Source organism: Haliotis cracherodii, unplaced genomic scaffold (assembly GCF_022045235.1).
Source record: "Haliotis cracherodii isolate W230 unplaced genomic scaffold, xgHalCrac1.p SCAF_18, whole genome shotgun sequence".
In the NCBI taxonomy this organism is placed as follows: domain Eukaryota; kingdom Metazoa; phylum Mollusca; class Gastropoda; order Lepetellida; family Haliotidae; genus Haliotis; species Haliotis cracherodii.
The window spans coordinates 13,433,260-13,448,350 of NW_027266273.1; the positions used below are offsets into that span (position 1 = coordinate 13,433,260).

A 15,091-nucleotide genomic window follows, 5' to 3' on the forward strand; every position below is an offset into this window, starting at 1 on the left:
ACAAAGGAATCCACGTTGCGCAATAGTTGAATCAATTGCATTCCAACAGAGCCAGTTTTGGATGTTCAGATGACAGGTTTTCGTGCTGCTTTATTGGTCACAGTAGATCTGAGTCATCACATATTATAAACTATTTAAACCAGTCTGTATAAAGTAGCAAAAACCTTGTGCGTCTGCAGACGAAAGCCCACATACTTCGCTCCTTGCCAGGATAGATGCGCAGGTAAGATATATGTGTTATGACAAGCGTATCTAACAAGACAGATAGTGACAAAGGTAGAAACGCATCTCTTTTCCTAACTTAAGGACAAAGGAATCAAATTTCGAAAACATTGGAATAATACAAGAGACGATCGAGAAATGTCAGTATTATGTTTCATAATTACTGTACTGTTAAACCATGAATGTTGCTTCTAATTGAGTCATGACTAGTATAAATGAGTTTTGTCGACACTATTGGAAAAAGAAGGTATGCAATTACGCCTACGTACATGTATCGAGTTGTTCTTCACTTCCAAACTTCCTAAGTTTCTCATCAAAGGTTTGATAAAGGAGGGTCAGCATTACCTTTTGAAATGTTATTCCTTTTAAAAACTCGTAGATGGAATCAAAACCTCATCCTGTCTGACAAATGTGTTTTTGTTTATTTGTTGTTTAACGCCGGACTCAGCAATATTCCAGCTATATGACGGCGGTCTGTAAATAATCGAGTCTGGACCAGACAATCCAGTGATTGATATCATGAGCATCGATCCACGCAATTGGGATAAATGACATGTTTCAACCAAGTCAGCGAGCCTGCGAGCATAGATGCCTTTTATACCAGGCATGGGTTGCTGAAAACCTATTCTAACCCGGATCTTCACGGGTCCTGACACATGAGTGTTCTGTACAAAAGTAACGGTAAATGTCTAATTACTTTCTTAATAATTCCTTTTATCGATGTACATCAGTTTGAACGAGCAACAAATGCTGAGGTGTAAGTTTACATTTTGACCGTGTAGTTATAACAACGACAGCCCCGATATGGGTTTTCTGTGTTCACAGTTTTAATAATAATTTAATTTTAATAATAATGTAAATATGTGTGCAGCACTGTTCCTTCTCTAATGTCTGTCTCTGTCCATCCTCGGCATGTAGAAAAGCCCTGGCCGTTATCAGCATTTTGTTGTGAATTAGCCGATGAAGCTGATTGAGATAGATAAAGGGGGTGTTCTTTTTCTGTTTCTTTTAATAACCTAGGATTGTCATTTTAGAGTGCGAGCATGAATTAATTGCGATCTAAGGTACGGGGAAAGTTGTCACTGTGGAAAATGAAATCCTTCTTATATATTCTTTCATCAGATCCCTGCAATAAGTCTACACTGTAATAAAGTCTACGTTTGAATTAATGAAACAAGAAAAGAATAACATAAAACATTCTACGAAGCTTGCCGGATCGTGAGACGTTTAGTTGGGTTTTTACCAAGAAAGAATTCGTGAAGATCTTCAGCAAGTCTCCAAGCCAAAGGCAACCATTGTTTTAAAACCCAAACCTTTTATTACGTCTAACAAAATGGAAGCGTAATGAATACCAATTTCAACTTCTTTGTAGAGTCATCTCAAACCGTCACGATAACTTTAATCTGTCGTCGACGCAACCCTTTGTCACATTCTGGAACTGTCCATCTGTTCGCCTGTCCACATATATATGAATCGCCATACATCACAGTGTACATGCCCATAACCTGTTCTCATCCTTTTGTGTCTGAAACAATGTTCATGTCATTGGCAACTCATAAAAGTACTAGAATTTATTCTTTACTAAGAAAGTGTTATCCCAAATATAACATTCGTTACATTTGATCACTTTCTTAAAAGGCATTGTGTATTCCATGTTTCATGTCCCATTCACTCCACGGTACAATGTCACTAATTTAGTATCAAATGTGTTAATGCTTAATTCTTAATACAATATTCATAAAATGATATTTGCTAATGCCTGCTACCTACAGAACCTATAGCTGGATCCCGGTAAGGAGACCCCACATTTCCCTAGCCTATCTTCCCGTATGCAGTGATGTATCATGACACGAGAGCTAGATGCAAATATGATGGCAAATATACTATCGCCATGTTTCATTCAGGGACATCGTAATTTGATAAGTCCTTGTCAAGATGAAACGAAACCGGAAATAGACACTGTGCTAGAGCACTGTCTCCTATAACACGCGGGAACATCACACGCCAGTCACAGTTGGTGGCGAGCTGCTCTGATACCCAGGATAAAAACCCATTAATCAAGTAAACGCATTTGTATATTTGAAAATGTCACACATCTGATCTGGTTTTGCTCAAACTATTCACTAATAGTTTTGTGGATATGACTAAACACGATAAGAACGAGACCTATTATAGACTGAATTTTCCTGGGTTTAAACCATTACGATGACGTCGTGCTATTGTTGTTGCAGTAGAGTCTGAGTTATGAATGCCCTGGTCATTCGGAACATGCAGTTTAACAAGTAAAACAGACGCATCCGTTGGTCATTATGCACTGAAATTATAGAGGCATTAGACATCAACCATAGCATGGTTTGTGGCAGAGAAATCATTCAAAGCTTCGGGGTTCGTTTATTCTACTCATGGAATTGACACATTCAAGTGATTTCCCCAATAAATAATATCAGAATTGTGATCTCCAAGATACTGTTCACTTCCTAATATTATGAAAGCTGAAAGATTGATTTTTTGTGTAATCACCACCATATATAAATTCGTGGAGACTCCGGAGGAGGAAAAGGTCCATGGCTCTCATCCTGTTTGTAAGACTCTACTCTTGCTGGTCAGGAGGTTGCATTGGTGACCTGGTTGTTTGTGTTGCATCGTAGATGGGGACTCATGCTATCGGCCACCAGTCTGTCTGACCCAGACTCTATTTACAGATCCCGATGGCATAGCTGGTGCATTTCTAACTGATACGTTTACCAACTTAATTTTCTTTCCCGCCTTTCATTCCAAGAAATGTAAATACAATATGAAATGATTGTCATCAGGATCGACCAATGTGTAAAGAACTTTATCGGAACGTTCCAGCATTAAGGGCGTTTACCTTTACTGTATCTTTACGTTTCGTAAATTGAACCACTTATCTCGCGACACAGTATTCCCAGCAGGTTAATAAAACTGAAGCATTTTGTCTGATGAGATACTGCACGTCTTTACGGCTCCTCATTTACGACATACAGTCTACTCGCAAAGAATACCGTCGACCACGCACTAAGGTTTCAATGAGATAGATCATCGGCGTTTTTCCTGCCTTGATGCATGTTTTCAAAGTTAGTGTTACACTAATTACACTCAATCATAATATTAAAATTGCAATACGTTTCTTGTTAAGAAGAATAAAATACCAGACAGCATTAGTAAAACTGTTGTATTTTCTCCCAGAACACCACCACAGGCCCATCACATGCAGCAATATTTTATTGGGTATAAATATAAATATATACACCAGACTATATATACAGAATTTTCCTCCCAAAGGTGTCTCCCGACAATCTCATTTAAAAGAAACGAGGCTATCACCTCACTCAAGTATGTAATACCGAGAATTGTGCTGAAGGGATAAAGCATGTTGTTTTTTATGACGCGAACCAATCTCACATTGTGTTGGATTCGGGCACAGAAATATAAATCTCTAGTAAGTCCTTTATATGAAGCATTACACTGTCCCATCGGATATGTTCGTGTTTATAACGGAGCTTAAACAGCTCAGTTGAATTTATTATTGCTTAATAATAATAATGTACATCTGATGATATAATAGAGTGTATTTGATTGATTTTTCATTCTTTAATAACGTAAGGAGCTGTAAGGTGTCAGTTATGGCAAGTTGATACAGCACATACACATCTACAGGTACTAGTATATGGTTAATATATCAGCATTCATAAACGAGTGTTGAGCATGGTTACAACATTCAATGCCCCAGTAAAACCTTCAAAATGTTTTATTGTAGATGTGTGGTGGATATTTCCAAATTTAATGCATGTGTGACAAAAATGATGTCCGATTCCCTATTTTGACTTGTACCATGTGTTCCAGTGTTTTTTTTAGGTGCACACTTGACTTGCCTTTGCATGTGTTTGTTAGGAGTGCCACCGCTGGGGCAGGATGCCTCACCTTTCGGCGAACACCTGGTATCGAAACTATTTGACAATGATTCATAAACACAGCTTATAATATAGTTTTAATCGTACCATAAATTCTCTTATTATTATGAAAATGTTTTTTGAACCTTTTATTTATACTTATATGTGATAAAAATACATGCATCCAATATGTGTCTTTCAATCAGCAGTTCATCCATTGGCAGAATCTCATATGTATCGTGGCCCAGCTTCTGTCACTGCAAGTCTTCCAAATCCTTTGATCATTTGGTGATTAGGCCAATTAAATATATCAATTAACCGGCATCGCAGTTAAAGCGGAACATCCTAGTTATTGTTTGATCTTTAGAGCTTCATCTATTGGAAGGAACTTAATAATTCCTTGCCCCAAGGATGATGTTGTGTCTCCGTGTCGTAGTATTATTTGTCAATGTTTCAGTTACTGCTGCGCCAATAAGCTCATTACAGGGAGTCTCTGAAATGTCACGGGCTAATACCTGAATGAAAGCGGGACTGAGACAACCATAGCATTGATTAACCATTGATTTCATTGCACATCCGAATCTGCAGAAATACTCTTTGTTTGTGTGTCAGAAAACAAGAACGTTTCTTTCAATGCACTGGGACGTCCGTACAGATACGTGGGATGATATGGGTTTTAACGTCGCTTCAAAATGGTTGCGCTTACGTCGCGACTTTCATGCACATGTGTGAAGCTGCTTGTACTCGCCCGGACTAATGCCGGTTTTATGGCGCTAGTCCACTGAGATACAATACCGCCGTTTAGCATGGATACCCCACTCACACAGAGAATACTGACTCCGAGTCAACCAGTCAACCAGTCCATGTTTTATACCCTAAACGGGGGCACGGGTGGCCCAGTCGTCTAAGGCGCCGCGATTCGCTGTGCAGAGTTGCGACCCTTAGGCACGCCAGAAATCTATGATTGTGGGTTGGAATCCCGGTTCGCCCCGATTATGTTTCTAGGTTTGTCAGCACCATACCCGTGCTCGTGGGTTTCACCAAAGTGGTAAACGTCTGAGACTCGCGTCATTTCCGGCTTTCCTCCCGCTTTAAGCTGACACGCCGTGATATAACTTGAATACTGTTAAAGCGGCGTTAAACCCAACTCACTCACTCACTTATACCCTAAACGCCGAACGTAAGCAGGGTACCAACAGGTACCATCTTTCAACGTCTTCTGGTATGACACGGCCAAGGTGATCGAACCACCGACCTATGCTATCAAAGACGAGAAGGTAATGAAACTGTAATATATTAAATGTCACGTGAAGTAATCTCTGCCTTGTGGGTGTATGATATATATATATGTGCATCTTTCTTTATGTGTCATTTCATTCAGGAGTATGTTAAATACATAAGTGGTCAGGGCAATGAATAATATTACATTCGCCACGGAACATAAATAACTAGCAAACACTTACTGTCAAACACTGTAGTTCTTTGTCCTAAGATATCTCTGGACAGATACGTGTCCAACTAATGATAAAATGTCGAGATTTTAGTTTGATTTTCCAGCTGGCAGACTGTAAATAAATCACGAGCCTGGGCCGACCAACCTGTGGTTTAGTGTGAGTTTCTAGGGCTTCGGCCTGCCCCACTCATAACACATGTGGTGTCCCTTTAGGGAAGTGACTTTGTTTACAATATGTATCTGTTCACCTAGCAATGAATGGGTACCCGGTAGGATGAGATGGCAATGTGACTGCTAACCATCTAGTGCCGCACGGGCAGCTTGTGTTGTATAGCCCCAAGGGAGTTGAGAATGAAAATCGGATACACACTGATCCGTTCACCATGGTGATAATAATGGAGTTCCATGAGCATTTGCTTGGTGAGTAGAATTTGTCGTTTTGTATATGGACTTGTGTTCGCCGATTGTTCATTTCGTACAATAACGATTCACATGAAGCTGATTCGCCGACAGTCTTGACAAATATGGGACATTCTATGGATGACTCATTCCGAGCACCACTTGTGTATCACACGAAGCAAACCGCTGTCGATGGTGCGATGCTAGAAGTGCGCCTTGCCGTGAATTCTCAAAGGACCTTAAGCAGGGTTAAACAAATACCATTGCCTTAGATCCTTTAACTCTTTGTTTGAACGTGGCAAGTCACACAAACCAATGTGTATAGCGCAGTAGTAATTACCTAATCTGATAACATTGTCTCGATATTGTTGTCTCTGTTCTAATGGGCTTATTTAAAGTGTGTGGTTTGTGGGCTGAGCGATGCAGGTCGTCAATACCGTCATCTCTGTGTCTTTGGGTTCCTCTCTACCCCTTGTGTGAAACTGACAATGTGGCTTGCGGATATTCTCTCCCTTATATTACAAACCACCACACACACGCACGCACGCACGCACGCACACACGCACGCACGCACGCACGCACGCACACACACATACACACACACACACACATACACACACACATACACACTCACACATACATACACACTCACACATACACACACACACACACACACACACGCACACATACACACACACGCACGCACGCACGCACACACACACACGCGCACGCACGCACGCACACACACACAAATACGCACGCACGCACGCACGCACACACACACAATGAAACTGACAATGTTGCTTGCGGATATTCTCTCCCTTATATTACAAACCACCACACACACACACGCACGCACGCACACGCACGCACGCACACACACACACACACACACACACACACACACACAATGAAACTGACAATGTTGCTTGCGGATATTCTTTCCCTTATACTACCAACCACACGCACGCACACACACACACACACACACACACACACACACACACACACACACACACATGAAACTGACCGGTATTCTCTACCTTATACCCACCACCCATGTGTCTATCCCTCTCTACCCCATGGGTAATCTCCCTTTACGAGTGGCTCTACCCACACGCGATGCTGCGATGTCGTATAGTTAAACGTGTCGGTGGACTTTCAGAGACAAACGATGATGCTGTATTGGCTTTAAGTGGCTCTTTGATCTTCTGCGTGTTACGTTCATCAAGGGGGAAGGGATAAGAATAAGGACAAAGGATGTCAACGAGATACTATCCCTCTCACTGCCTACACGGACAGGTAGACATATGAACTAACAACCTCAGGCAATGTGAACATAGCTGTACAGATCTAACACAAAATAGGCAACATTTCTGGCATGCTCCAATAGACCTGTGACAGAGAAAGGAACAGTACTTGTACATGTTTCACATTGTACAGAGCTATTAAGATCTTGATTAGTATTCTACAGAGCTTTACCAGTACTGGGGACACTTCTTTAGGCCATGGTTCTCTTTGTGTAGATCTGAGGGAGAGTGTAGGTGACACTTGTCTTGTTTATGTCTAGTGAGTGAGTGAGTGAGTGAGTGGGTGAGTTGGGATTAACGCGGCTTTTAACAGTATTCCAGTTATATCACGGCGTGTCAGCTTAATGTAGGAGGAAAGCCCGAAGTGATGCAGGTCTCAGACGTTTACCATTTCGGTGAAACCCACGAGCACGGGTATGGTGCTGACAAACCTAGAAACATAATTGAGGCGAACCGGGATTCGAACCCACAATCATAGTTTTCTGGCGTGTTCAAGGGACGCAACTCTGCACAGCGAATCGCCTCGCCATTGACGACTGGCCCACCCGTGCCCCCGTTTATGTCTAGAGTTGTATTTTGCGGCTCTGTATCGGAAAGGGGTCGGGGGTTGGAGGGAAGGGGGGCACGCCAAAAATCCAGGTTCGATCCCTCTTGGGTAGAGACGTGTTACGTGTTGTCTGTTGTTTCACGCAATATTCCAGCTATATGACGACGGCCTGTATTTATCGAGTCCGATCGATCCACGCAATTGATCTACCAAGTCACCAAGCTTGACCAACAGGCCATTTTGGTCGTCTCTTATGACAAGCATAAGTTGCTTGGACCTATGATCTTGCCCGGAATAACGAGTAAAGTGACATGGAACAAAGTATGGAATCCGGCCTTGCTTGTGTCTCACTGTGCCAACTGGGGCGGTCGGGTAGCCTACTGGTTAAAGCCTTCGCTCGTCGGGTAGACCCGGGTTCGATTCCCGACATGGGTACAATGCGTAAAGCCCATTTCTGGTGTCCCCCTCCGTGATATTGCTGGAATATTGCTAAAAGCGGCGTAAAACCAAACTCACTCACTCACTCACTGTGACTACTTAAGTAGCAGTATAGCAGGAATTCGATGTGACATGGCGCCCATTGACCTATATTACCGGCACTTATATAGATATAGTGACGTGCATGCACGTGTTTGTGATTACTTGTACTAGTCCGGACTTTATAGTGCTAGCCCACTGAGGTACCATGCGGCAGTTTAACATGAACGTCCAACACGGACACATACTACTGACTCCGAGCCGTTAATGCCGAGCGCCAGGCGGGGCAACAACAAGTGCCATTTTTAAAAGGTATTTTGGTATAACGTCGCCGGGGATCGAACCCCTGACCTTCCACTCTCCGACTGACGCTCTATCCACTACACAACGGAGGTGGTTACTCGCAGTACAGACAAGCTCTGATTATTATCCTTGGTCTGTTTAAAGTGGTTTTCGTTAAAACACCTCCGTCATTTGGCCTTTCTTTCCATATTAGGCTCAGAGGCTTTGTTCTGGCTGACATTTAGTTCATAACTGTTCATTTTACCTCATGATGCAACAGATATATTCTACCAAAAAACCCGCAAAAGTAGTAAAATCGTAAATACCTGTCATGGTGTTGCCTACGTCCATACAAAATTAATACCTATAGTGAATTGGTAATTTCTGCATGGATTGGAATTGATTTGCTTGGAAAGAATGAGGTACTGCCGAGAGTTTGTGAAAAGATATAAAATGGCAAAACCACAACCACGTGAGAGCCTGGCGCCAAAACACGCCAACACGACATACATGTGCAACATAACTAGCTGGGGTATACAAAAAACAACAACTTTGGGTTTTCATTTGCATGCCATAACAATCCTACAGCAAGTGAACAGCGATACATGCCACGACTGACACAGTAGAATCATCTTCAGCTCCAGCAAGGATTTTCCCCGCACCATTACAAGAATGGAACCGTTATCAGACACACGGGACAACACGTGACCTTCCTAGATCCGGTCACCACGCATTACCACTAGAGCTCAAGACAGATTCATACGGCACCACCACGGCCAATTCTACAACTACGGCACTACCAGGATTGCGTAGAATATCAGACCAGACAGTGAGGATACGTTTACGCGCTGAAGGTATTTTGACGGACCTGCATCGTCGGTGGCGACGTCAATGGTGTCAAGGTCACAGAGTATGGCCACAGCTGCGATAGAGTTTGGTGTTTGGTTTAGTGATGCGTCAATGTTTATGCTTCGCTGTGCGGATGGAAGACGTAGCGTTTACGGTCGTCTCGTTCAATGTCATGCACTGGGAACTGCATACAGGAAGTGGACAGATTTGGTGGTGGTAGTGTCATGATGTGGGCGGCTATCTCCTGCACTGGTAGAACAGACTTGGTGCAAGTTCTTGGGAATTAACTGGACAACGTTACACGGATGAGATTCTTTTGCCACACGTCCTTCCCATCATGCAACAAACGAACGTCATTTTGCAACAAGACAACGCCTGACCTCACACCGCAAGATTGACAACAGCCATGTTCAGGAATTACAACATCCAGGTCCTGCCATGGCCCTCCAGGTAATCAGTTTAAACCCAAATGAACATTTATGGGATGCAGTGGATCAACGACTGCGAGAACGTCGGAAACAACCAAAGAACTCCGACAGTTGGTACAAGCAATGCAGGCAGAGTGGTTGAACATTCCCCAGGCAAACATTCGGGATCAATTTGCTTTTCTATAATGACGATGCAAGTCAGTTTTGGACTCAGTTTTGTCCAGACAAGATATTGAGAACAGATGACCTTCAAATCAAACCTTGAAAATCTACTGCCAATTTTGAATAATCGACTACCATCTGTTGAATATGCATGTGATACATAAAATATTCATCTGAAATCACTTTTTGCGTTTCTATTTTTGCAGAGTATATGAACATAGCTCTCGCTAATTATTTGTCATGGCTCATCTGGTTTTTATCATCTGTATGTTCAAACCGAATCGTGTTCCCTTCTAGATGGTTTCGTTCTGTGAGTAGTTCAACCTCTCTTACAGGCTATACTGTTCGATAGTTGTGATATCATCGATATACACTTGGGCAGATATCAATCTGGAATACTGACGTGTGTAAAGAATACCTGTCACAAGAACAGCGTGTGCATTGATACGGAATCGAAAAAAACCTACAGTCTTAAGAAGCCGAACAGTAACAGTACACTTTCATTGCAAGAACGACAGGATCATTAAAAAACTGTGACGGATAATCAATGAGGCTTTATAGATTTCCGTCAAGCGTTATGACAAAATCGACTTAAAAAAGAACGTGACCGAATAGGTATGGCATTATTGATTTGATGTATGGAGTAAGTGAGTGAGTGAGTTGTTTTTGTTATATCAAGGAACACTCAGACTTCATCACTCTCATGAAAGCCATGTGTTATGGACCAACAGAACAAGGATTGGCGCAGTTTCAAGCGGATCCTTGCGCATAAAAAGGACGAAACTCTGCATACTTAAATTACGCCAAGTGCGCCATGGACCAATAAGTAATTTTACACATCCCAATCTGACAGGTACAACGAAACCTAGTTCATCTTCCAGACCCTAGAGAATAAATAAGAAAACAAATCAAACCCAAGACTTGAACAAATTGATATATATCGACTGGCCTCAGCTCCAGAAATTTAGCATTGTTCTGGGATCAAATGTAATTTTAGTTTTAATTTTGTAGATGTAAACTTTAAACCTAAATATTAGCCTCAATGAAACCCGTCAGTCTTCGTTGGACTGGACCAGTCAATGCACGTGGTCCTGATTACAGCACACAGGACACAAATCAGGTAAAGGTTAAGCAATGTTGGTCGCGGGGAGTAGTTGGATGGGTGACCACATTCGGCACCATGGCTCCTGAGATGTGTTCCTTCGGAAGGAAACTTTGTTCGAAAAATGCCTCTGTTCCCCAGTACCCAGCGAATAGGACTTCTCTCAGGAAGCGCTGCCTTATCACCCACCCAGAATTTTTCGGAGAATGTGAACACTCCCCAACACTGCAGCCTTCTGCATTACCCAGATTGTCAGAAGGGCTGTGTTCCAGCAGTGAATGGGTACTCGGTACCCAGCGAATGGGACTTCTTCCCAGGAAGCCCTGCCTCGTCAAACCCACCCAGAACTTTTCGGAGAATGTGAACACTCCCCAACACTGCAGCCTTCTGCATTACCCAGATTGTCAGAAGGGCTGTGTTCCAGCAGTGAATGGGTACTCGGTACCCAGCGAATGGGACTTCTTCCCAGGAAGCCCTGCCTAGTCGTCGAACCCACCCAGAACTTTTCGGAGAATGTGAACACTCCCCAACACTGCAGCCTCCCTGTCAGCAACCCCGGGTACTCTCCCAATGTCACTCAACGGATTTTGGAGGTAACAAAAGTAAGGCACCGAGAACAATGTAGATTCGGACAACTTGGTACTTGGGATGCATGCCAACATTTCATAAGCGAAGTCCGCATATTTGTCATGTTTTTTACTGGATCTCGTCAATCACTTTAGTGTGAAAAGGGACAGCGAATTTAATTATATAAATGATTTCATTGGGTTTATCAAAACAGGATCAGGTTTGTTGGCATGGATACGTCTGAGGCTGTAGAGAGCCTATTCCAAAGGATAATGTAATAATAATAATGATAATAATAATTATTATTATCATTACTTGGTCATAATGATTTAATAGTTTATCTAGAGTTTAACTGTTCTTTAGTGTTGACTCGGAAGATATCTTCGCGAATATATGTGAGTGTGTGCGGACAAATAGATCCATGTCGCGTGTGCGTGTCAGCGCAGCGCAACGTCATTTATTACCTACCAGAATCCGGATCTGCACTTGGGGCGAGAATACCTTCAGTGAGAGACACTAATTTGTTCTTCGAAAGGCACGTTGAAATAATTAAGAAACACAATCGAATAGTTTGGTTCAAACACTTGCTCCTGTCTGCACTGGCGGATTCATCCCTTCCCAGCCTCCACTACAAACCGTTGATGCTCCGGACTTGTCCCGCTCGCCAAGCCCTCCACATGTACCGGCTAGCATGTCTTGCACGTTCATCCTCAGTAATGCCACAGGCTTGGGAGACAGACAGAAATTACTGAACATACTTGCAGCGACTACCAATACTCTTCTGTAGGGGAGGTATGGACTTAGACTTGCATAAGTCTCTAAGGAAATAATTTTTAGTTGATATCATATTTCCTACTTTATGTAAATAATAACAAGTTGTCCCCATAGTGACTAAAGTCCTTCTACTGTCCACATATCTAGACTTGCCTATCAGGACGACAGAATTACTACACATCCATGGACTTTTCTCTCAGTACAGCCTTGGAGCAAGGCTAGTGTAGACGGATAAACAGCATGTCGGAACAGGAGTAGGGGGAACGGACGTGAGGGGAGAGGAGTGGAAGGGTGTAGATAGCAGCTAGGGACAGGGGTAGGGGGAACGGACGTGAGGGGAGAGGAGTTGAGGGGTGTAGGTAGCGGCTAGGGACAGGGGTAGGGGGAACGGACGTGAGGGGAGAGGAGTGGAAGGGTGTAGATAGCAGCTAGGGACAGGGGTAGGGGTAGGGGTACGGGTAGGGTGTGTCTGTAAACTAATAGATTGTGTCGTAGATTGATAGGTTGCAGCTGGTGCGGGGACGGGGTTGGTGATGGTGATGGCTATGTCAGGGGGAATCGTTTCCATTTGTCAACTTGTCACATAGGAGAAGAAAGAAATTATTCTCCACACATTCGCAGAAATGAAAAAAAGGATCATAGCCCCATCAGTGGATGCCTGTTGGCACTATATTGGTGATGATGTAGAGAGCGGTGTTTTGTTCGACTACTGTCGAGTTCAGTTATAAGATAATAAGGGATTAAAAGAGGGAGTGGCCGGCTCGGAGTCAGTATAATGTGTCTAAGTGGAGTATCCTTGTTAAACTGCGGCATTGTGTCTCAAGATAGTTTCACAGTAGAATAGGTCTACAGCAAGCCATGCTTGCCTTAAAAGCCGACTATGCTTGTCGTAAGAGGCGACTAATCGTGTGGTCAGGCTCGCTGACTTGGTTGATGCATGTCATCATATCTCAATGGCGTGGGTCGATGCTCATGATGTCAATCACTGGATTTGGTCCAGACTCGATTATTTTTAAGACCGCCGTCATACAGCTGGAATATTGTTGAGTGCGGCGTTAAACAACAAACAAACAAACAAATATTGTATCTAATTGCATAGCTATAAAACTTCATTATCCCAGTCTAGAACCAGCAGCCAGACACACGTGCATGCACGTCGCTATATAAGTACAATTATCTTGAACGCGACGTTAAACCCATTTCTCCTCACCTCACCTCACCTCACCTCACCCATACCAGCTCCAGATGACGTATGTCCTAACTTGCTAAACTCTTGACGTCTGGAAAGGGCGATGATGTACGGCCAGCTGTGATTACCCCATTACGAGAGCAAACAACCACGTGGTTAGATATGATTAACGGATGCCTCTCTTGAGGCTGGTGCTGATTGCCGAGTGATATATGAAGTACTTGTTGACAGCCCAACACTGCCGATATGGTCATGTTTGTACAGACAGTGGAAGCTGATCTGTAGGGCAATAAGACACGACGATAGGGTCTCGCATTTCCAAAAATTAATTGTCTATCATGACAGTGTAAACATTGGAGGATCATGTGACGCAATATTATCTTATGTAATTGGTTGCATTTTCATGTTATGATTGATTATGAAGTTCGCGGGATGAAGGCAAATTACTTCTCATTAAAGCTACGATTTCATTATGAATGATTGGAGATTTGGGTATGATAATTGTAATTCTAAAGTAACGCCACAGTAAAACTTTCAAATCGTTTTATGGTAGACATGCGGAGGACATTTCCAAATATGGCGCATCTGTGACAAAAATGATGTCCAGTGCAAATCCCGTGACCATATGTTCCTGTGTTTATTTCAGATGAACAATTGACGGGTGTCATCTTTTCGCGAACACTTGGTAACATCACTTTTGGGTAATCATTCCTAGACACAAGCTCATGATATAGTCGGAATCGTAAAGTCGACGATATCTTATGGATATCAAAATGTTTTGTCGGTTTCTCCTCAACAGTTCTAGGCAATGGGTTTCGCATTCCTTCGCTGATGGAAATAGAGGCATGATAGCTCTGATCCATGGATAGTAACTACTGATTTTTCCATCTGATAGTCTGAAAAAAACCTCCAACTGCCATTCTTGTTCGTTGTGATCTGGAAACCACCTCCAACCTACACGTCTTCAAGCGTATGTTGTCCTGGTGAAAATGTCCTCTTGTAAAGCCTCAAGGCCTCTTACATTATCGAGCGATCCATTATCGGAATACGACTCTCGTAGGTTATTTTGTTAATGTTGATATCTTCCACTTTCTTTAAGTAATTGATTTTCGAGCTCTTAATGTTATTTGCAGTAGATAGCCAAATGTAGTTGACATCTGTTTTAATGTCAACATGGCTAAAAACAGTATTAATTCGTCAGAAAACATTGACAGCACTGGAAGATGAGCTCACGGAACAAGCACACATCTATCCTAAAATAATACCCTTACTACTGCGTCACAACCACCCACCCTATTCTCCTCCCCTCAAATCCACTCGCTCATCACCAAACCCATCCCTTCTCATCCCTTCCCATCACACCATATTTAAAGCATTAGTCATTCACATGTAAGTACCTGGCTCCAGAACCAGTTGACG

At 42.7% G+C, this 15,091-nt stretch overlaps 1 protein-coding gene across 2 annotated transcripts in view; it reads left to right on the forward strand.

Annotated features, from left to right (window-relative positions):
• LOC139465784 (C1q-related factor-like) overlaps nt 1–15,091 on the forward strand; it is a 68,700-nt gene that overhangs the window by 1,256 nt on the left and 52,353 nt on the right. The window contains exon 1 of one of the 2 annotated variants that reach the window (XM_071247693.1): nt 76–223. The exons of the other annotated variant lie outside the window; for it this stretch is intronic. Coding sequence (XP_071103794.1) covers nt 216–223 — 8 coding nt within the window. The 5' untranslated portion in view covers nt 76–215. Of the gene's footprint in view, nt 1–75; nt 224–15,091 lie in introns of those variants that run through there. 2 annotated transcript variants of the gene reach the window in all.